The sequence below is a fragment of the Ahaetulla prasina genome, chromosome 5 (genome assembly GCF_028640845.1).
Source record: "Ahaetulla prasina isolate Xishuangbanna chromosome 5, ASM2864084v1, whole genome shotgun sequence".
NCBI classification, from domain to species: domain Eukaryota; kingdom Metazoa; phylum Chordata; class Lepidosauria; order Squamata; family Colubridae; genus Ahaetulla; species Ahaetulla prasina.
In genome coordinates, this window is record NC_080543.1 from 15,175,297 (window position 1) to 15,199,616 (window position 24,320).

Genomic DNA, 24,320 nt, shown 5'->3' on the forward strand with positions numbered 1-24,320 from the left:
CCAAGCTTAACAAATAATTTGATGAAAGTTGCTTTGTTTAGAAAATAGATTTAAAATATTAGTCTAAAATAGGGGTGTCAAATTTGATTTCATTGAGGGCCACATCAGGGTTGTGTTTGACCTTGGAGGGCCAGGGTGAGTGCGGCCAGCTCAAAATCACTCATGTCGGGGGGGCGTCTGTGGTGGTCTGAGCACTCGGTCAGCGAAAATGGGCTCCCGAGCTCAGTTTTCAGCTGCGACAGCCTCCTGCAACCCTCTGCCAGCAAAAACGGAGCTTGGGAGGGCTATCCCTGGCCGAATCCAGCCCCCGGACCTTGAATATGACACCCCTGGTCTAAAATATGCTATCTTGCTTCCCACTGTGTTTACAAAAAGTCCAATATTAAAGATATGTGATGGCGAACCTATGGCATGCATGCCCAAAGTGGCATGTGAAGCCATGTCCTTGTCTGTTTGTCTCCCGGGTTTCTGGTGCGCATGCACATGAGATGATCAGCTGTCCTCACTTGTGCGGCAGTGCCAAAAATCAGTGTGCACATGCGTGCCAGCCAGCTGATTGTCGGGTGCACATGCGAGCCAGAACCTGGAAGTTTGGCTTTTCTGGAGCGCGATTCCTTCTTGCGCGCAGCAGTGCTGAAAACAGCTGATCAACGGGCACGCATGAGCGCTAGAACCTGGAAGTTCGGTTTTTCTGGAGTGTGGTTATAATGAGCGGGCGCATGTGCGATGTTTCTGTATGACCTTTTCAGCACTCAGTGCCGAAAAGGTTCACCATCCCTGGTCTAGATCTTCCATGATAAATCTGGTGTTTAGACTTTGAAGATTCTGTTCCATGAAGAAGCTAAAAAGAAAGCTAAAATATCTGAATGCTCTGCTGGTTTTTGAAGAATCTCTGCAGTCCAGGCTTGTCTTCATATATTCAAACATCATATACTCAACCTTCCCTTTCTATGTCCATATCTTCTTACCGCTTGTCATGTCCCACTCCTCCTCTGACGGCCGGGTCAAGGAAGTCCGTATCAAGCGTGCCTCTGCCAAAGTCCTATCAGAGTCCTCAGGGCAGGCAGGAATCCAAGGTGTGACTTCAGCAATCCAGATTAGACTTTGCCTGACTCAGAGAATGCCAGAAAGCAGATCCTTTATATAGGCCATGGGGTGTGGCTCCATGACTCAGCACTTATCCAGGCCTGCCCCTCCCTTCCTTTTGCTGACGTCGCCTCTCCATTCTCCGGAAGCGAGGATCTGTCCATTGCATCATTTGGTCCCCAGCTGCCGGTAATCCCAGCTCGTGGCTGGCTTCAGGCGCACATGCTATCGGAGGGAGGTTTGTTTGCTCAGTTTCTCCGGGCATGGTGCCAGGACTGGGGGCTGGAGGCATGCCAGGACATTCTCCTGTACTATCAGTGTCTGGCAGGAGATGAGAAGGGCTCAGCTGCGGCGAGGGGAGCGAGCGAGGCACAACACCGCTCTTTCTTCTAGCCTTCTGCAATCCTTCCTCCTCTCTTTGGCCATCCCAAATGAGGATCCAGCCTTACTCATCCTTTTATTGTCATTATCCAGATCTAGTCATTCTCCATCCATTGATGTTGTGGCTATTACTCAAGGGTATGACAAGAAAGATGTTTTACAAAAGATTTCAAAACTTATACCAATTAACTAATATATTTTTAAAGGACTTCAGTTAAGAGCCTTGCAGAAGCGTGTTCTTCAGAGATGGTATTCAGCCGGTTCGGACCGATTCGCCCGAACCAGTGGCGGAAATTGTGGGCCACCCACCCAGCTCTATGCCATCCTATTTAGGCACGCTTTTGAGGCCGGATGCATGTGCAGAAGGCAGGTGTGTGCGTGAACTGGGCGCACACGCACATGAAGCAAGTGTGCATGTGGTGAACCTGTAGCAACATAATGTGTAACCCACCACTGGTGTTCTTGGATGCTATTCCTAGCATACACTCATCTTCTTTGCCAACAATCTACAGTGTGGGTGTGTAGGAATTGGAATTGGAAAGTTGGTAGACCTATAGACTTAAGACTCCTAAGAATCTGAATCTCTAAAACAGAATCAAAGATCTTCCGATGGTCACGCCAGATCTGAGCCTAACTTGGTAGGAGTATTCTACTGTTAAAATATCAAAAAGAGAAAGGCAACCTTGGTTGAATATATTTGTACCATAACTAGTTCTCCAGTCAATGAAAGGCACGTCTGAATGAGTTATGCTCCTTTTTTTTTTTTTTTACAACCTTGTAATGCTGTATTTCAGGGTAAAGTCGAGGCGACTGGATGGAGCTGAGCATTTATTGGCCAGCTGCCCTTCCTGACACCATAGGAATAAGTTATTCATGGTATGAAAACAAAACATTTCTTTCCTTGGCAAAGAAATTCCTTCTATATAAACAGCACAAAATGAGCTTGATTATTTTCAGCCAATTTGTTTACATGCAGCTGTGGTGTTCTACATCAAACATTCTTTTTTTAAAAAAGGGAGAGAGAGAGAGAGAAATATTTGGAGAGTTAAATATAATACTCCAGTACACCCCATACTTGTCACTTTATTCTTTATGACTCATATTGTTTATTTTTTCAGTTGAAAGGACTTGCTGTAATGTCTCCTCTTTATAAACTATAATAACTACATACCAGTTCAGTTTTGCTGAAGTCCCAAACTGACAAGGAGAAATGCTTTAATCTTCCCTCTCCGATATATCTATTTTTTTTTCCCACCTGGAGAATTGAATTGGTAGCTCTGTTCTTCAACTGTTATTTTCTCAAGAGCAACATTAACCTTACACCGGGTTAATGTCACTGAGTACCTCTTCAGTTGTTAAAAAGCATTTGACACAAACAACAATTGATGTTGCCGATAATGGGGCCTTGCCATCAATCAGTCCTTTCGGACAATCCAGTGATAAATATTAATGGCTAGAGAGGTTATAAATTAAAGCTAAAGGGGCAACAGAGTGGGGTGGGGGGAGAATAGAGAGAAATATCAACCCACAGGAACCCTTTTACAAGTACAGTTTGGGGATGTGGCAATAATCAATTTTCTTGATAGGCTTCCAAGCAAAGCTGTACTGAGGGTGGAGGGGGAGGGAATACAGCCAAATGACCATCCATCTTATAAGAAAGTTGACTAAATCTCATAAGCATCTCTTCAATAGCCATCTCCTAATTCTGAGAGATCTTAATCCCATTTTCGCTTGGGATTTAACAAAACCTATTTCTATAGATCACAACCTGGTGATCTCTCTGGCATCTTTCCTTATTACTGCCAATAGGGGTTCCAGCCGATCACAATCTAATTTAATCAATGTAGATTCCAGCACCAGTAATGAAGAGCACCATTAGCAGAGGTAGTATTCAGCCGGTTCGGTCGAACCGGTAGCGGAAATTGCCACCCTTCCGTCTCGGCTCTATGCCGTCTATTTAGGCACGTTTTTGAGGCCAGGCGCATGCACGGAAGGCACGCGCACTCACATTCGTGAACCAGTAGGGAAAGTAAGTGAATACCACCCCTGACTATTAGGTAGGCAGTGACTACCTTGGGGTATTAATAGAGATCTCATTTAAAACCACTGACTTACTGACTTTGCTCATATATTGTACCAAGACATGGTTTAACTATGGTTTTGTGGAATAAGCCCAAAGCAGGGTTTCATACCATGCTAAACCAGAATCTACAAGCCACGATAATTGAGTTAACCTAATCTAGTCAGGAGGATGTAGTGGCTCAGGGGCTAAAGGCGTTGAGCTTGTCGATTGAAAGGTTGGCAGTTCAGCGGTTCGAATCCCTAGCGCCGCGTAATGGGTTGAGCTTCCATGACTTGTCCCAGCTTCTGCCAACCTAGCAGTTCGAAAGCACGTAAAAAATGCAAGTAGAAAAATAGGGACCATCTTTAGTGAGAAGGTAACAGCGTTCTGTGCGCCTTTGGCGTTGAGTCATGCCAGCCACATGACCACGGAGACGTCTTCGGACAGCACTGGCTCTTCAGCTTTGAAACGGAGATGAGCATCGCCCCCTAGAGTCGGGAACGACTAGCACATATGTGCAAGGGGAACCTTTACCTTTACTTTAATCTCGTCAGGCAAAGCCAAGTAAGCCATATTAAGGTTTTGTAGCAATGGATGAACATAGTTGCATGACTGTTAGAAAAAGGTTGTAGGTTTCATGCAATAGATCATAGGTGTCCAACATCGGCAACTTTAAGACTTGTGGACGTCAACTCCCAGATTTCCCTAGTCAGCATGGCTGGCTGGGGAATTCTGGAAGTTGAAGTCCACAAAGTTGCCAAAGTTGCACACCCCTTCAATAGATAATGAAGAGTTCAAAAGTTGTTTCAAGTAAAAGCTGATATAGTAGTGGCCAAAATTGTGGAAACCTTTTGGGGAAAGTGTAATTTCTAAAACTAGCTAATAGCAGCTAGTTTTGGAGTAGTACCATAAAATTATATATCAATGGAAAGGTAATTTAATCAAGAATGTAGTGCAATAACTTTTATGAAGGATTTGCTATTAGAATAGCAGTTACAGTATAAAGAAGAAAAGTAGTGCTCGCTTCGGCAGCACATATACTAAAATTGGAACGATACAGAAAAGTGAAACATGTAGAAAAAACGAGATATACAAAAATTATCACCATAGAAAAAAATGAGATATACAAAAATTATCACATCAGTTAATACTTAGTTGGGTAACCTTTAGCATGAATTACGGCCTTACAAGGTCTTCCCGTGCAGTGAACCAAGTCTTTTAGTTCTGCAGCTGTTATACTGTGAAACCAAGATTGAATGATTGCTTCTATTTACTGGGTTTTATTGCTGGGTAGCTCCTGACTAACAAGTTTCTTTAGTCGGCGCCATAGATTTTCAATTGGGTTAAGGTCTGGGCTATTCCCAGGCCACTCCAGCAGTGGAATATGATTATCTTGAAATTCCAAAAAAAAAATGGTGTTATTAGCCATCAAACCTCAAAATTACACTTTTCCCAAAAGGTTTCCACAATTTTGGCCACTATTGTGTATCTGAAACAAACTTCATGCCTATAGTTCTTTTGTGAACATCTAGTTTCCTCTAAGCCACAAGTGGAATCAACCATATGATTTATCAAAGGAGGTGGACCAAGAAGGGTTTTTGTAGACTGATTTCATGTTGCCTAAAATTCAGTGCATGTGAAGTTCGGCTAACTTTCTCGCGTAAACATTTTTCCATGGTTCAGCTAAGGTTTTTTCTATGCAAGCATCTAAGCAACAAAATCAAGACAAGGTTTAATTTCCTCCGACAGCGATATATAATTAAAAGAAGACACAAGGAAGAATTATCTGAGAAGGCGTTGTGGAGACATCAATATGATGCTTCCTGAACAGTTAAAATGTTGAAAATATTTACACAGATTCCAAGTGACAAACCCAAAGGAGAAACTTTTTACAATACCCACCAAAGAAATAATAGGAATGATAATAGCAAAGAAAACAAGAGGAAGTCTGGAATTTGAAATAGTAAATTTACACAGCAGAAAATAAAGTATGCAATTACCGGTATATTAAAATTTTCTGCATCTTCCCCCAGCAAGAACGACTAAAATGGGAAAGAGAGAAACTGAAGTGGGCTTAAAAGTCGGTCCAAAAGACAAATAATTAAATGATACTTAATCCAAGGACGCATAAGAGTCGTCTTCTTCAAACCGAGATTCACAGTGATCTTCAGTAGTCTGCAAAAACTAATCATAAAGATTTCTTCCCTATTCTTCCTTCTGTTCTACAGCCATTGTGGTTTTTAGCTTCAGCAATGAAAGGACAATCATCATACTTAGTGAATATCCAGATGAGCAGACTTAGCAGAACAGAATAATGACGACTCCCTAAAAGAGTGCAAATAACCAGCTGTCTGCAACAGAGGTGGGTTTCAGCAGGTTCTGACCAGTTCTGAAGAACCGGTAGCGGAAATTTTGAGTAGTTCGGAGAACCGTTAAATACCACCTCTGACTGGCCCCGCCCCCATCTATTCTCTGCCTCCCAAGTCCCAGTTGATTGGGAGGAAATGGGGATTTTGCAGTAACTTTCCCCTGGTGGGGAGGGAATGGAGATTTTACAGTATCCTTCCCCTGCCACGCCCACCAAGCCACACCCACCAAGCCACACCCACAGAACCAGTAGTAAAAAAATTTGAAACCCACCACTGGTCTGCAAGGAGTATAAATCCTCCCATTCCCCACCATCCAGTCAGAGCTGAAGAGGCTTCTTGGATGAGAAGCGAAACATCTTCAAAGAAAAACCAAAAAGTCCAGTTGCCTCTTGAAAAAAAGCACCTTTGGGACAAACTTTAATGAATCTTAGATGTATTCACACAACCAGAGAAAGGGAAAAGATTTGAGCTCTAAAATTAGTAGATTTTTTTTTTCTTTTTGCTCATCACACCCGGAAAAAAAAACCCCATATTAGACCCTTTGTACTTACAGGTTAAGCAGACCAGAAGCATTCGCACAACCAATTCAGCGATCAACTTCAGCTTCTGCTGCACTCTGGTTGCTACAATAGGAACGATGATCTCCGCTGGAACGTAGAACTGAATCGAATAGGTCACAAAGATCCCAAAGGAATAAAGGATCTTGACCATTTGGTACAGCCTGTAAATCATTGAACAAAACCTACGAATTACGAAGACAGTCGGCTACGAAGAAAAGGAACCCCTGCCAATCGTATTTTGTGAACTGTCAAATAATTTGCTCCTTCAGGTCACCATAGTCCTCGACTTACGACCACAACTGAGCCCAAACTTTATTTATGGAAAATGAGACATTTGTTAAGTGAGTTTTGCTCCATTTTATGACCTTTCTTGCCAGAGTTGTTAACTGAATCACTGCACTTGTTAAGTGTTCCGACGGATGCCCTAATTAAAACATGAGCCTCAAGTCAGTCACATTCGCCAATGGAGCAATTTTGTAGGTTGTAGAGATCACTCCCCTCCGGCCCCTGTGGGTAACCCTGGGAGACAGCCTTGAGAGAGAAATGTCTGGAATGTGCTTTTGTTTTTGGCTGCTGTACTGCTTTGCCGTTTTCCCATCCCTCTTGCCTATGGCAACTCAAGAGCAGGCCAGAGATGCTTTGCGAGTTGACATTAAGTTAGTGGCACTGGCTTCCCCACTGACTTTGTTTGTCGGAAGGCTGCACAAGGGGATCACATGACCCCAGGATACTGCAACCATCATAAATTTGAAACAGCATCTGGTTTTGGATCATGTAACCCTGCGGATGCTGCAACAATCATAAGTATGAAAAATGGTCTTAAGTCATTTTTGACTCCAGGACACAGCAACCGTCGTAAGAACAAACCCCGTGACACAGCATATGACCCTAGGACACAGCAACGGTCATAAATAAGAACCCTGGGACACAGTACATGACCCTGGGACACAGCAACGGTCTTAAGTATGAACCAGTTGCCAAGCATCTGACATTTGATCACATGACTATGGGGACCAGGCTACAAAGGTTGTAACTGTGGAAAAATGGTCACACTTTTTTCAGTGTTGTTGCAACTTTGAACGAACACTAAGTGAACTGTTGTAAGCCGAGGACTACCTGTACACGAAGCCAAAAATGTGTCTTGTTATGCCAAACACATTGTGGCTTGGAACGTTAGCTAGAGACCCTTCCATGTGGTCATCATCATCATCTGTGCAGAGCCAAACCCAGATAATTTAGGGTGACTGAGGTTTCCACCAAGATAAATGGGTAAGAGTCCTAAAAGGCAATTAAAGCAAGGCTGTTACAGGTAGTGCTCAACGTAACCGTTCGTTTAGTGACCATTCGAAGTTACAATGGCCACTGAAAAAAAGTGACCCGTGACATTTTTTTTTTACAGCTACGATCATTGCAGCATCCCCATGGTCAAGGGATCAAAATTCAGACAGTTGCAGTGTCCCGAGGTGTCCCGAGGTCATGTGATCACTTTGGGCGAACTTCTGACAAGCAAAGTCAATGGGGAAGCCAGTTTCAGTTAACAACCGTGTTACTAACTTAACAACTGCAGCGATTCACTTAATGACTCGGCAACAAAAAAAAAGGTTGTAAAATGGGGAAAAACTCACTTCACAACTGTCTCAGCAACAGAAATGTTGGGCTCAACTGTGATCTAAGTTGAGGACTACCTATATGTTCGCAAAGCCTATGAATCAACCTGCCCAACAATCTTCCCATTGCTTTGGTGTTCATAGCCACTGTGACTTTGAATTTAAGCATGGAAAGTACATCTGGCCCACGTGGGCTCATCCAATCTCTTGTCTCCTCTCCTCTCCTCTCTCCTTCCTTTCTCTCTTCTCCTCTCCCCTTCCTGTCTCTCCTTGCTCTCCTCTCCCCTTCCTTTCTCTCCTTTCTCTCCTTTCTCTCCTCTCCTCTCCTCTCCTCCTCTCCTCTTCTCCCATTCCTTTATCTTCTTTCTCTCCTCTCTTCTCCCCTTCCTGTCTCTCCTTGCTCTCCTCTCCTCTCCTCTCCCATTCCTTTATCTCCTTTCTCTCCTCTCCTCTCCCCTTCCTTTCTCTCCTCTGCTCTCCCCTTCCTGTCTCTCCTGTCTCTCCTCTCCTCTCCTCTCCCCTTCCTTTCTCTCCTTGCTCTCCTCTCCTTTCCTTTCTCTCCTTTCTCTCCTCTCCTCTCCCCTTCCTGTCTCTCCTTGCTCTCCTCTCCTCTCCCTTTCCTTTCTGTCCTTTCTCTCCTCTCCTCTCCCATTCCTTTATCTCCTTTCTCCTCTCCTCTCCCCTTCCTTTCTCTCCTTGCTCTCCTCTCCTCTCCTCTCCTCTCCTCTCCCTTTCCTTTCTCTCCTTTCTCTCCTTTCTCTCTCTCCTCTCCCATTCCTTTCTCTCTCCTCTTCTCCTCCCCTCCTCTCCTCTCTTTCTCTTCTCCTCCTCCCCTCCCCTCCCCTCTTCTCTCCTGTCTTCTCTCCTCTTCTCTCCTCTTCCTCCTCCCCTCCCCTCTTCTCTTCTCTTCTCTTCTCTTCTCACATCATCTCATCTCATCTTATCATGCCTTACCTTACCTTACCTTATTTTACCTTACCATATCCTACCTTATCCCACCCCAACCTACCCTACCCTACTATAACTTATCATAATGTATATGGGCACCCAGCTAACTCACAGTGACTCCAGGTGGCTTATAGAAATAAAACCTCAAATACAACACACAGTAAACCACCACACACACACACACACACACATACCCCTGGTGGCAACAATCAGACAAACCACTTGAAGTGCTACATATCACCCTGGGGTCACCAGCCCTGCTGACAAAGCCAGGTCTTCAGGGCCTTTCGAAATAATATCGCCGTGGAGGCTAATCCTATCTCCACAGGAATTGTGTTCCATGGGGCGAGAAGGCCTTTCTTCTTGGCCCCACCAGATGGACCTCCTTCCTGGAGGAGACCCATAACGTATCCTGTCTCCCCGCTCTAGTGGGCTGGATAGAAGTTACTGGGAATACTCACACCGATTATGGAAAATACTTTGTAATTACAAGGATGCTAAAAGAATCAAGTCTTAACATGCTTCGACTGACCATCGATCTTGTGGCAGGTTGAGAGTAACGCTGGCTTTGATTTCGTCCCCAAAGCGTATGTATCCCAGGGTGGCTAATGAAATATACAAGGTCATCACAATTCCCATGCCAACGTTGAGCGCCACTGGGAAGCGGTCAACTTCTTTCATCCTATTCTGGATGGGTAGCACCTGAAAAAGAGAGGATACAGATATGTAAGACGAGGAGAAGAGATTTTAATTTATTGATTGATTAAGTTTATATGCTGCCTGCCTCGCTGCTGAAATGCTCAAAGAGGAGTTTCACGTCTGAATAGTTTCATCCTAAAAGTTTCCTGAATAATTAAAATCAGCTTTTTTCCCCCTCACTCAGCAGCTGCACACTTTGGAAAAAATTACAAGCATAATACAACCTGAGTGTATGAGAATTATGTAAGCAACTTCCGATGTAGAGGGGTATGATGGCTCAATGGTTAAAGATGCTGAGCTTATCAGATGGAAAGCTGACAGCCCAGGTTTGAGCCCTGAGCATCATGTGATGGGGTGAGGTCCCGTTCCTTGCCTCAGCTCCAACCCATCTGACAGTTTGAAAGGATGCAAATGTGAGTAGATTAATAGGTACCACTTCTGTGGGAACGTAAAAGCGTTCCGTATGCCTTTTTTGGAGTATAAGATGCTTCGGAGTATAAGACACACATTAGTTTTTGGGGAGGAAAACAAGAAAAAAAATCTGCCTCTGCCTACCAGCATCCATCGGTATTCATCTGGCTAGCATCTTGCAGCAAACAGCAAACAGCAAACAGCCTGGTTAGCTTCAGCACGTTATTGCAGCCTGGTTTAGCATGAACAGCTGATTGGCAGTTGGATCGGCCTCCCGGAATAGCACCAATCAGCTGTTCCAGGCTGCGGGAATTGCCAGAGCCCATCACCGCCTCCGCGCGTCATGTTTTTAGCCTCTGTGTTGTGACTCCGGCCCCCGAACATGTTCTCATGGAGGACTCGGAGAGTGAGGGAGAGGAGCCAGCAAGTCCTCCCTCACCAGGACCCTCCTCGCTGGCACCGCCCCAAGTTCCAGCTGCAGGCCAGGAGGAGGAGCTGACAAGGCTTCCCTCTCCCGCACCCTCCTCCTCCCTGGCAATGCCTCAAGTCCCAGTTGCTGACGATCAATCGACGAAAAGATAAGTGTGCGCAGCAGAGGAAAAGGTGTGGCAGGCTCAGAGATTGCTGAGTCACTGAGCCACACCCCACAGGTATAAAAGTGGGTGGAGCTGCCATGTGGCCCTTGTGACGGACAAAAAAGCTACCAAGGGTGCACTGCAGCTCAGTTGTTGGTGGAGGGTTAAAAGACTTTGTCAGTGAGTTTTGGCAATGGATCTTGGACACGAGATAACAGACTCAGAACTTGGCAGGCCTTTGCACGGTCACTGCCAAGTATTTCCTCAACTGAAGAAAATCAGGTCTGTAGCAAATAAAAGACTGGGAGACACGCGTCTTTGTTTGCTCTGTGAAGTGGGGAAAGGGAACAGAACACTCTGTACATTGCGTTTTTGGCCTTCGCATGCTCCATTTTAGTCCCGTTCCAGGCTGCGGGGATCGCCACAGCACATCACCGCCAATCACCACCTCTGTGTGTTGTATTTTTGGCCTCCACGTGTCACATTTTCGGCCTCCGCACCCATTTTTGGCCTCTGCACGTCTCATTTTTGACCAGTTCCAGGCAGCGGGGATTGCTGCCACCACTGCTGAACCCTGCTGCCTGGAACCAGCTGAAAATGCGATGCACGGAGGCCAAAGATGGAGGATGCAGAGGCCGGAAACGCAACGCGCAGAGGCCAAAAACTCAATGTGCAGAGGTGGCAATTGGTGGTGATGTGCTGCGATAATCCCCACAGCCTGGAATGTGTCTAAAATGGGGCATGCGGAGGCTGAAAACGCGATGCGCAGAGGCCGAAAATGGCCGAAGGGTGGGGGCCGGCGGGTGGGCAGGGCTTCGGCAACATTCAATGTATAAGACGCACCACAATTTTGGGGGGGGGGTGCGTCTTATAGTCCAAAAGGTATGGTAGCCATACTGGCCACATGACCATGGAAACATCTTCAGACAACGCTGGCTCCCTTAGCCAAGAAACAAAGATGGACATCACACCAAGGACTTCGGACATGACTGAACTGGAAAACCTTTACCTTTTACCTTTATTTCCAAAGTATCCTAGACGTCCGAGCCAACTGACTACAGTGTCAGTGCTATATTGAGGGCTTGGACCTACAGATTAATTGCAACCGATTGACCATGGATTGTTCCCTCAGAGCCAAAGAGATTGTGAAAAATGAAGACAGCCAGCTTTCAAAGTCAATGGGGGAGGCCAGATTTGCTTAATGGTTGCATGATTCACTTAATAACTGCAGTGATTCACTTAACGACTATGGCGAAAAAGATTGCAAAATGGGGCAAAATTCTGTTTTGTTTGGCAACGGAAAACTTGCGGTCAGTTGGGGTCGTAAGTCGAGAACTACCTAAATGATGACCCTGAAAAGACGTCAGGGTTATCCACTGCCTAAAAAGGCTGCCCAAAACCTCTATACAGGATTAAGACAGTTTCATGAAGGCAAATTTTAAATTGAGACTAGCACTTTCTCTAAACGGGATCCAAACCCTAGGAGGAAAACCCACCAAATAAGCAAATGCTTTAAATTTGAGAACCGAACGTATTAAATTATATTAATTTTCAGAGAGCCGCAGTATGAAATTGCACTGTTACAGCCAATTCCCATTTGTCATTGCACCAGATGAACAATTCTGAACCTCTTCAAATGCGTGAACAATCTCATGTAAGCATCAGATCTTCAGTTGCCAATGACTCCCAATGAATTTGTGCTGAAGGAAAAACACCAGCTTCCGTGAATGAAACCACTATTCCATAATTTCCCGCAGACTCAGTACTTGCTAAGCCTAAAGGAATTCTGAAGAAAAAACAGGTTTGATGGGATTTGAGAAGAATCTTGAGGGAGATGCCAGATGACAACAAAGAGGAGCAGTAGAGAAAGCACTTGCTGGATTATCTTATATATATAAATGGATGTGTGTGTGTATGTTCCAGCATAACTCTGGAATGCCTCGAGCAATTTCAACAAACTTGGTATACAGATGACTTACTCTCCAGAAAGAAATATTGTGGGGGTAAGACACCCCTAATTCTGTTAAGATACAGCCTGTTGTGCCTTAAAATGGCTTCTACTGGACTGCCTTAAAATGGCTTCTACTGCACAGCACAGTGGAATTGCCATGGTAATGGCTTCACAGTACTCCACAAATGGGCTCCCTCTGGTAAGGGGGGAAAATCCAACATTAGAAATTATGTTTGGTCCGGACATTTTCAACAAGGCTTTAATTATTCTTGAGGACAAATGTATGGCCATCATCAATAAAACATTACTACAACCTGGCCTGCCTGAACCACTACGAGACTGACACGACGTACTTCACGCAGGTTACATACCAGAAAAGAACCACAAATTCCGAACAGCTTAGTGTATATATCACGGATAAGAAGCCATTTCTAAGTCAAGATCAGAAAAAAGCATACCAAATGATCATGAATCAGCTAGCAAAACAACAACATCGTATCATTTCACTTGACGTTTCTGGGGATACAGGGAAAACATTTTTAACTAATTTAATTCTCCCCGAAATCAGAACTCAGGGTAAAGTTGCTCTTCCTGTCTAATACAGGATTGGGATAAATAAATACCCGGACAACGCCAGGTTATCAGCTAGTCCTGTAAAAATAAACTTCCCCACTTTCTATGCTGTGGTCATTGCCAAAGCAGAGAACCTATTCTTCATAGTTTTACTCTGTAGGAAGAGACCAGTCAAGTCAGAAGTTCCCTATGCATGCACAGTTGGTGAGGGCATGGTTTTCCTTTGGTAGCTCTTTGATTAGTTACAGGTAGTCCTCAACTTACAACCATTCATTTAGTAACCGTTCAAAGTTACAATGGCACTGAAAAATGTGACTTCAGTCTACAACACAGTCCTTTCAACAGTTCCAAGAAGGCTCAGGTGACCCTGAGGACACAGATAAACCTGCAGGTTGCCTCGACGATACCCTAAAAGAATGCAAATGACCAGCTGTCTGCAAGGAGTATAAATCCTTCCATTCCCCACCATCCAGTTAGAGGTTAAGAAGCTTCCTGAAGGAGAAGGGAAACGTCTTCAAAGAAAAACCAGAAAGTCCAGTTGCCTCTTTAAAAAAAAGCACCTTTGAGACAACCATGACCTGGATGACTGATAATCTCCATAGACAGACCAAGTCAAAGATTACCAATCTGACTTGCCCTTCTTCCACAAGTTTGTGTGTTCCTAAAGCAAAATTTGCAGTCACTGCTGCATAAGCCGGGCTGTATATCCCGGGCTCAAGAAGAAAAAAGTGTTGTCTATGATTTATACGCAAAAACACAACTTCTCTTTATTTCATCAATTTGCTTCCGCAAATATTTACGGTTGCCTAGCTCAAACAAACTCAATTTACGGCAATGAAATTAAAAATAAACGCAATCAAGCTAACCATGAAAGTTCTAAAGCATAAATAGCAGCAATTTTTGCAATGATTGGATCATCATTCACTGCTTAAGACCATTCATGATGATTTTGCTAGTCTTTAGAAGGGGGGAATAGGGACGCGGTGGCTCAGGGGCTAGGATGTTGAGCTTGTCGATCGAAAGGTCGGCAGCTCAGCGGTTCGAATCCCTAGTGGTGCCGTGTAACGGGGTGAGCTCCCGTTACTTGTCCCAGCTTCTGCCAACCTAGCAGTTTCGAAGGCATGTAAAAATGCAAGTAGAAAAAATAGGGACCATCTTTGGTGGGAAGGTAACAGCGTTCCGTGCGCCTTTGGCATTGAGTCATGCCAGCCACATGACCACGGAGACGACTTCGGACAGCGCTGGCTCTTCGGCTTTGAAACGGAGATGAGCACCGCCCCCTAGAGTCAGGAACGACTAGCACGTATGTGCGAGGGGAACCTTTACCTTTTTAGAAGTGGGGAATCTGCAAGCAAACTGACTCTTGGCTGCAAGTTGCAGAGATTTCTATCCACTCAGTCTCACAAAACAGGTTAAAAAAAAAGTAGAGCTTTAATCTTATTTACTTTGGCTATCATCTCAAACTTTTTTTTCATCATTTCTCACGAACGCCCCTTGAGAGTGCAAGTAGTGATATTAATGCCCCTTCTTCAGTTCTCTCTCTTTCACACACACAACCACCTTTGTGCACAACATACCCAGTTTGACTTTTTTCCACCCTTCATGCATGAAATAGAGACATGAGGTCTCAATCACTTTCCTCAGGATAGCCCTAAAAGTGGGAAATGCATGTTTATAGAGTGTACTGTTTCCCCGAAAATAAGACCCAACCGGAAAATAAGTCCTAGCATGATTTTTCAGGATGCTCGTAATATAAGCTCTACCCTTAAAATAAGCCCCAGTTAAGATTGTCACCCAGATGGATGCGTTTAGTACCTTATTTCTCCCCAAAATAAGCCCTAACCAGAATGCATCTTTTGGAGCAAAAATTAATATAAGACTCGGTCTTATTTTCAGGGAACACACAGTACTTTTATTGCAGAGTAGAGCAATAAAGGGAAAAGAAAAACGTGCTTGAATTTGAAAGGACTTCGGCAGGTTCTTAACCCCAAAATAAATACTCACCACTCCTATTCCTTCAAATGCAAAAATAGCTGTGCCAAAGAAAAGGGGATACCTGCTCCAACCAGCCACCAGGATCAGTTTTCGAGGTTCAGATAAACCCTAGGGAGAGAAATCAAAGAGTGGAGATCTGTTGCTAAACCGAACTTTATAATAGTTTGAAGAGCAGCAGGTTTTTCCCCCCCAAAGAAGCCAAGGTAGGTAGGCCACCTAATCAGGGGTGAAATTCAACAGGTTCTGGAGAAACGGTAGCGGAAATTTTGAGCAGTTCAGAGAACCTGTAGTGGAAATTTTGAGTAGTTCGGAGAAATACCACCTCTGGCTGGCCCCAGAGTAGGGTGGGAATGGAGATTTTGCAGTATCCTTCCCCTGCCACAACCACCAAGCCACTCCCAACAAGCCACACCATGCCCACCAAGCCACGCCCACAGAACCGGTAGTAAAAAAAATTGGATTTCACCACTGCACCTAATGCCTACTGACATGACCAAAATCATATCCAATGAAGGATATTCTTCATTCTTTATAAACTTCCTAATGAGTGGTGCAGTGGCCTAGAGGTGGAGCTCTCGCCTCATGATCAGGAGGCTGTGAGTTCGATCCTAGGTAGAGGCAGATATTTCTCTCTCTGGGCATGTTGAGAATATATCTGCTGAGTATAACTCCACATTGGTGACAGGAAGGGCATCCGGCCAGTAACACTCAGCTCCGTTCAGGTGCCCAGACTCCACCCCGTAAGTGATTATGGGGTCATTAAAAGGAGAAGATTATAAACTTCCTAACAATGAGGATAATCAATCAGTGGAATGGTTTGCCTCTAGAAGTTGTGGGTGCGTCTTCACTGGAAGTTTTAAGAAGAGACTAGACAGTCACTTGTCTGAAGAGATAGAGTCTCCTGACTGAGCAGGGGGTTGGACTAGAAGACCTCCAAGGTTCCTTCCAGCGGTATTCTGATTGATGGATTGATTGATATTAGTAGCATATCTCATTTTTTACATGATGAATGGAGAGATGATGGAAAAAGTGAATATAATGAAAGGCACAAGGCAAGGATGTCCATTATCACCGTTGTTATTTGTCTTAACATTAGAGGTGTTAAATAGAAATATAAGAAGAAATAAAAGGAATGAAAATTAAGAAAGAAGAATACAAATTACAAGCCTTTGCAGATGATTTAGTTTTTATATTGGAAGAGGCTCAGATAATAGATATGATCTTAAGGCCTCAAGCCTAGCTCAATTCCTCATGATTTCAAGATCAGAGTCAAGCTGTTTTCTTTGGAGGGAAAATTCTGCTCTTGCAGCCACTAAATCAGACAGGCTCAAATCAGTTTCCTTTAAAAATTCCATACAGGTAGTCCTTGACTTACAAACAGTTCCTTTAGTGACTGTTCGAAGTTACAACAGCACTGATCAAAGTGACCTATGACCGCTTTTCACACTTATGACCATTGCAATATTATCCCCATGGTCATATGATCAAAACTCAATGCTTGGGAACTGACTCACATTTGTAACCAGTACAGTGTCCCAGGGTCATGTGGTCCCCTCCTGACAATCAAAGTCAATGGGAAAGCCAGATTCACTTAACGATGGGGTTACTAATTTAACAACTGCAGTGATTCATTGAACAACCGTAATTCACTTAATAGATGTCTCACTTAGCAACATATATTTTGGGATCGATTGTGGTCGTAAGTCGAGGACTACCTGTATGGGAGCTGTTTATCCTTGTTTTCTTCTCCAGTGAGATAGTTTCAACCACCCTTGGCGCTTGCATGAAGGTACAGAAACACAGGGCCAAATTCACATTAGAAAGGATCAGGGCAGAACACAGCCAAATGTGTCACTGAAAAACAAAACAGTAGAGAAATACTTCCAGCTCACTCCAGGAGTTCGATCCTGACCAGCTCAAGGTTGACTCAGCCTTCCATCCTTCCGATGACAGTAAAATAAGAACCTAGATTGTTGGGGGCAATAGGCTGACTCTGTAAATCGCTTAGAGAGGGCTGGAAAGCACTGTGAAGCGGTATATAAGGGGCATATCAAGAGTTTTCAATTCAATTGTATAGAATGTGAAGGATGTGTGTTTTTGTTTTATTTTTTACTAGCTGATAACCTGGTGTTGCCCAAGTATTTATTTCTCCCAATCCTATATTAGACAGGAAGAACAACTTCACCCTGAGCCCTGATTTCGGCGAGAATTAAATCAGTTAAAAATGGTTTACTTGTGCCCCCCCGAAGCATCAAGTAAAATGATACCACCTTGTTGTTTTGCTAGCTGATCTGTGGTCCTCAAGAATAATCAAAGCCTTGTTGAAAATGTCCGGACCAAACGTAATTTCTAATGTTGGATTTTCCCCCTTACCAGAGGGAGCCCCCTTGTGGAGTACTGTGAAGCCATTACCAGGGCAACTCCACTGTGCTGCACAGTAGAAGCCATTTTAAGGCAGTACAGTAGAAGTCATTTTAAGGCACAACAGGCTGTATCTTAACAGAACACACACCCCGAGGGGAGTTGAGGTGTCTTACCCTCCACAGTATTTGTTTCCAGAAAGTAAGGCATCTGTATACAAAGTTTGTTTGAAATTGCTCAAGGCGTTCCAGAGTTATGCTGGAACATACACACACACACACAGCCATTTTTATATATATAGAAGAAAATGTATAATGCACACTCAAGATGGCATTTAATTTTGTTGCACGAGGTGCAATGACATTAAAGTAAAAACTAAACTAAACTATAAAGCACTATGAAGCGGTATATAAGTCTAAGCACTATTGCTACTCACCTCTATAACATAATGATAAATAATGATCAAGCTGACAGCCATGGCTAAATTTGCCAGGAATGAGAACACAGACAGATGCTTAAGATCTCGAATGAAAACCAAGAGGATTACAAACGGAAGGAAAAATAACATGTATAATCTCAGATCGATGGTCCTTCTGTCTGGGGGGCCAGTGGTTCCCGTGATATTCACAGCATACAATTTCGTTTGAGCGTATCCTTCACAAACCTGCCGTAAATTAAGCAAAGAGAAAGAGAGAGAGAGAGAGATTAGCACATCTAGCATTGTGAGCACTCCAGGAAGTCCTCGTTTTATGATTGACTCGCTTAACGACCATATGAAGTGATGACGGTGTAAAAAAAAAGGTTTTGCAGCCATGCTTTGATTTGGATTCTGTGGGGTTCGTAGGCTAGTTGTAGGCCAATGTGTCTGTTGATGGAATTGCTTGTGGAGTGCCAGGCTTCAACGGACACATGAGCGTGGCGAGTGCTAGTGTGGCCGATGATTTTTGTTGTTGCTCTAGTCGAACTGGTGCTGTTTGGTGTCAGTGTGGGTAGAGACACATTGACCTACAACCAGCCTATGAACCACTCAGAATCCAAATCAACCGCACAGCCAACCAGAGATAGCACTGACCAACCCACGCAAACCCACCATCAGCAGTTCACCTCCCAATGACCCTGACCTAAGATAATCTCATCACAAGACCCATCACAAGACCCTCACTTGACACATGCATACCTGAAGCTCTTATAAGCAGAAGAACACTGAGACTGTGATGACCCAGGGCACGGCACAGAGATAACACAGGCAGGGGGGCAGTTCAAACATCCCCTTTATTATTCCAAACTTCCCCAAACGCTCCCATGTTTCTGGCAAGTCCCAGAGCAAAGTGATCTCTCTCTCACACACACACATACACACACCTCAAGCAGTCTCCAGCTGCAAATAGTCCAGCCCAACCTGTGAGCACCACAGCTGCAAAGCAAGAAATCCAGAAAGAATGCAAGGAATCCAGGAAAATTGAAACGTCGGCACTCAACACTCCAGGAATTCAGTGTTTGTTCCCCACAAATGCCCCTCCCCACAGCATCTCCTTAAGGCTCAGTCCCCAGGTGTGCCTTGTGAAGAGGGGTGGGGCGCTCTCCTCAGGGGTGAAATGTAAAATTTGTTACTACCAGTTCTGTGGGCGTGGCTTGATGGGGGGGTTAATGTGACTGGGTGGGCATAACCAACTTTTTTTTTTAACTTTTAAAAGCATTTTTTCTACAACCTCTTCGGCCGAATAGGTTGTAGAAAAAAAATGCTTTTAAAGGGTTCTGACTATACCAGCTGAGCCACTCATCATCAGAGGCTTTTTTTTTATTTTTAAAAGCACTTTTTCGGCCGAAGAAAAAATGATTTTAAAAGTAAAAAAAAAACAAAAACCAACCTCTGATGATCGCGCAGCTCAGCTGGGCATGGGCAGGGGGGCCCAGGAATTTTTGCGACCAGTTCTCCAAACCACCCACCGCCATCGCTACCGGATTGGGCGATCTGGTCCGAACAGTGAGCATTTCACCCCTGGCTCTCCTCCTGAGTAGTTGGGTCAGTCAGCGCTGTTCTCACCTACTCTCTACTCTCCATGCTCGAGGATCAGGAGGGGGTGGTCCTTGCTCATCACCTGAGTGTCTCTCTTGTTTACTGTTTAGCCTCTCCTGGTCATCCTGACCCCCTTCCTCCCTGCCTTCAAGCCTGGGCTTGTAGGCAGGGCTTGCTCCTGCCCATTTTCCTCCCAAGCCAACGAAGCCTCCCCCTCGATCTCCATCTGCTCCAGCTCTGCCTCGTCTTCCTCTGCCAATTCAGGGTCCGACGGGGGCATGACAGACACTGACATCCCCTAAACTCCACTGAAGATGTAACCTAGCCTGGTTACAAAACATCCAGAAACCAACCCACAAGCTCAGAGAACAAACCTTCACCCTCCGACAGGAGTTTCAGTAGTATTTCGATTCTCCCACAATAAAATCCAAGATGCACACAAGAAGAAGTATGAATATTGTAAACTGTCTTACATTTCATTAAAAAAGTGGGGGGGGGAGAGTTGGCTTCATATTGAAATTTCCTTTAACACCTTCCTCCAAGCTAGAAAAAAAAGGACAATACTAGCCCGTAGGAACAGAGATGACTGCTAGGAATAAGACATCCAATTCAAAATCTCCTGCAGTTTTGTCCAATGTTAATCACCCCACCAAAAAAAAAAGAAAGAAAGAAAAGATTTTAGACCATTCAATCTATTCTCTATTAAACCACAGGGATAATAGGCTCGCTCCACGGGGCCTCCCTAATAATTACCTGAAGTAATCTAAACAACTATTTGAGCGTGGGAAATATTTTATTGCATAAACATCTGGTATCATTTGGCAGGCACTATATGCTATTAAGACTCTTCGGGTTCCTACTGTTTTTCATTACAATGGAATAGTAAACATTATTAGCCAGGATTTTGCAGAAGGTCAGGGTAAAAGCCAACATACCAGCAAGGAGACCTGTATTTTTTAATTTAATTTAATTTTATTTATTCATTTATTTATTGTATTGTATTATTTTATTTATTTTATTTTACTTTACTTTATATTTTATTTTATTGATTGATTTTATTTTATTTTATTATTTTATTTATTGTATTGTATTGTATTGTCTTATTTTATTTATTTTATTTTATTTTATTTTATTTTATATTTATTTATTGTATTGTATTGTATTGTCTTATTTTATTTTATTTTGAAATTTTGTTTTGCCGCCTTTATCAGAAGCATGTATTAACAAAGATTAATGCATTGGACCAGTTAGGAGCACCATTTTATGGTAAAAGTTAAATGACCAAAATAACGAGATATTTTTTTAAAAAAAATAATAAAGGACCTGCGGCTATAACATTCCACGCTATCTACTTTTTCACCAAGTAGATTTTTTATAATAAAAAAAATAAATCTCTCAGTGCATTATTTCATTATGACAGGCCGGTAACTCAGGAAAAGAAAAATAGTAATATGGGGGTGGGGGTGGAGTTTCTGCCACATTTGAAGTTTCCCCCAAGATTTGAACAGCTCCCACAGTACTGCTGTTTAGATGCTTTAGTGCTTTTTAACCATTTGCAAATTGCCCAGAACCGCTGAGAGTCGGGAGGCGTATTCATTTAGTAAATAGCAAGTAAATAAGCAAACAACAAACAAACATTGCAGATTACAAACTGGAAAATAGACAGAAATGAGACAAAAGCTTAGATGTATAAAAAGGCTGCTGGAGAAATGGTGCCTTCTGGATAAGCAATATAAAAGGCTGTGAATAGAATAAGAATAGAATAGAATAACAGAGTTGGAAGGGACCTTGGAGGTCTTCTAGCCCAACCCCCTGGTTAGGCAGGAAACCTTACAACACTTCAGACAAATGGTTATCCAACATCTTCTCAAAAACTTCCAGAGCGGACCATTCACAACTTCTGGAGGAAAATTGTTCCACTGATTAATTGTTCTGTCAGGAAATTTCTCCTTAGTTCTAGGTTGCTTCTCTCCTTGATTAGTTTCCACCCATTGCTTCTTGTCCTGCCCTCAGGTGCTTTGGAGAATAGCTTGACTCCCTCTTCTCTGTGGCAGCCCCTGAGATATTGGAACTCTGTTATCATGTCTCCCCTAGTCCTTCTTCTCATTAAACTAGGCATACCCAACTGTTCTTCATATGTTTTAGCCTTTAGAATGAAACATTATTCTGTGGTTCCATGCATGGAGAACAATAAAAAAGAACAATAAAAAAACTTATTAATAAAAGCCAGCAAAATTATACTTGAGAGAGCATAGAGCAGGGGTGTCAAACTCAAGGTCGGCGGGCCAGATCCGGACTGTGGGGTGCTTAAATCTGGCCCACAGGGTGCCCTGGAAACAGCAAAGGACTGACCCACGGTGCCTCTGCCAGAAAAAAGTGGAGCTCCCAAGCTCCATTTTCACTGGCAGAGCTCTCAGGCCACCACAGGTGCCCCCGACATGAGTGACGTTAAGCTGGCCACGCTCACCCTGGCCACGCCCCCCCCACCCGATGTCAAACACAACCCTGACGCGGCCCTCAATGAAATCAACTTTAACACCATTGGCATAGAGCAGGGGTCTCCAACCTTGGTCCCTTTAAGACTTGTGGACTTCAACTCCCAGAGGAACTCTGGGAGTTGAAGTCCACAAGTCTTAAAGGGACCAAGGATGGAGACCCCTGGCATAGAGAATGCCTTGATGTTGTGTTCTTCCTTTCTATTTCCTACATCCGGGCATTAAGTGTCATGCAGGTAAAAATAGCACTATTCTCAACAGGAGTGAGGAGAACTTTGAGGAGATCCCCAAATTTGCAGAACTTAGAACAAAGTTAGAAAATCCCTTGAGGAGCTAAAATCACTCAACGAGGAGGATTGAGGATTGAGGATTTACTCAGGTTGAGGATTTATTCAGGAGTCTGTCATATTATCTGTAGGGGAAAGAGAAAACAAAGAAAGGGAAAGAGAAAGAATTGGGAGGCAGCGCTGCACTGGGATACAGGTGTCCTTCAACTTATGACCGCAATTGAGCCTGGCAATTACAGTCGTAAGTTGTGATTGCCATAACGTGGGTTATCATAAAGTGAGAAATTGAGTGGAGAGAAAAATCCCTCAAAAAACAAGTCTGTTCTGTATTGTTACCAAGAAAACTACAGGGATAGGCTCTTGAAGGCACCACGAGTCAAGCTTGACTCCAAAGAGATTTTTAAGTATGTGCCTTCAAGTTGGTGTTAGCTCTTATAGAATAGAATAGAATAGAATAGAATAGAATAGAATAGAATAGAATAGAGTAGAGTAGAGTAGAGTAGAGTAGAGTAGAGTAGAGTAGAGTAGAGTAGAGTAGAGTAGAGTAGAACAGAACAGAATAGAATTTTTTTTATTGGCCAAGTGTGATTGGAGACACAAGGAATTTGTCTTGGTGCATATGCTCTTAGTGTATATAAAAGAAAAGATACCTTCGTCCAGAATAATAAGGTACAACACTTAATGATAGTCATAGGGTACAAATGTAGAGCCGAGGTGGCGCAGTGGTTAGAGTGCAGCACTGCAGGCTACTTCAGCTGACTGCTAGCTGCAGTTCGGCAGTTCAAATCTCACCAGGTTCAAGGCTGACTCAGCCTTCCATCCCTCTGAGGTCGGTAAAATGAGGACCCAGATTGTTGGGGGCAATAGGCTGACTCTGTAAACCGCTTAGAGAGGCTGTAAAGCACTGTGAAGCGGTATATAAGTCTAAGTGCTATTAGTAACCACGTTCCAACCTGATCCTTCAGGTCTTCCAAAGTTGCACCCATGCCACTGTCAAGCCACCTTGCTACTATGCTTCTTCTCTTTTCCTTCTACCTTCCCCAGGTTTACAGCCTTGTCCAGAGAGCTGGGCTTTCTCATACAGGTAGTCCTCGACTTGCGACCACAATTGAGCCCAGAATTTATGTTGCTAAGTGAGAAACTGGTTCAGTGAGTTTTATCCCACTTTATGATTATTATTTTTTGCCACATTTGTTAAGTGAATCCCTGCAGAAGTTGTTAAATTGGTAACCTGGTTGTTAACTGAATCTGGCTTCCCCATCGACTTTGCTTATCAGAAGGTCACAAAAGGGGAATCACATGATTCTGGGACCCTGCAACAACAATCACGTGACCCTGGGGATGCTGCAATGGTCAGAAATGTGAAGAATGTCATTGTCATAAGTCACATTTTTTCAGTGCCATTGTAACGGTCACTAAATGAACTGCTGCAGGTCGAGGATTATATCTAATGTGTCCAAAGTAAGACAATTTAAGCCTAGACACTTGGGCCTTGAGTGAAAACTTTGAATCAATTTGTTTGATGAGCCACTGGTTTGTTTCCCTAACTATCCCACAGTTCTCTCAGGATTTTTCCCCGACATCAAAATTCAAAAGCATCAAAACTCTCCATGCCACGTCTTCAAAATCCACAAAGGAGATTTAATCCCTTAACTGTTAGTGTTGTTATGATTAACTGAGGGCACCGTTTCAAAATTGCATTCGGTACTTGAAGGGATGCAAATTATCATCTTTAAATGTTTTAATTGCTTTATCCTGCAGCATGCAGAGATCTCTTAGATCTTAGAGGTTTTATCGCTACCGAAGAACAGTGCTATTGCCGTTTGTCTTCCTACATATGCAGATGTTTTATGCCAGGGGTGTCAAACTCAAGGCCCACAGGGTGCTTAGATCTGGGCAAGTGGTGAAATGTAAAATTCGTTACTACCGGTTCTGTGGGCGTG

General features: G+C 43.6%; 1 protein-coding gene across 3 annotated transcripts in view; it reads right to left on the reverse strand.

Moving 5' to 3' along the window:
* Positions 1–24,320, reverse strand: part of SLC36A4 (solute carrier family 36 member 4) — a 77,376-nt gene that overhangs the window by 14,614 nt on the left and 38,442 nt on the right. For 2 of the 3 annotated variants that reach the window (XM_058185849.1, XM_058185850.1), the window contains exons 7-10: positions 18,015–18,242; positions 15,227–15,325; positions 9,546–9,715; positions 6,450–6,619 (exon numbers count right to left, since the gene is read on the reverse strand). In XM_058185849.1, the coding sequence (XP_058041832.1) occupies positions 6,450–6,619; positions 9,546–9,715; positions 15,227–15,325; positions 18,015–18,242 (667 nt within the window). The remainder of the gene's footprint in view (positions 1–6,449; positions 6,620–9,545; positions 9,716–15,226; positions 15,326–18,014; positions 18,243–24,320) is intronic. The other variant, XM_058185851.1, reaches the window with a different exon arrangement.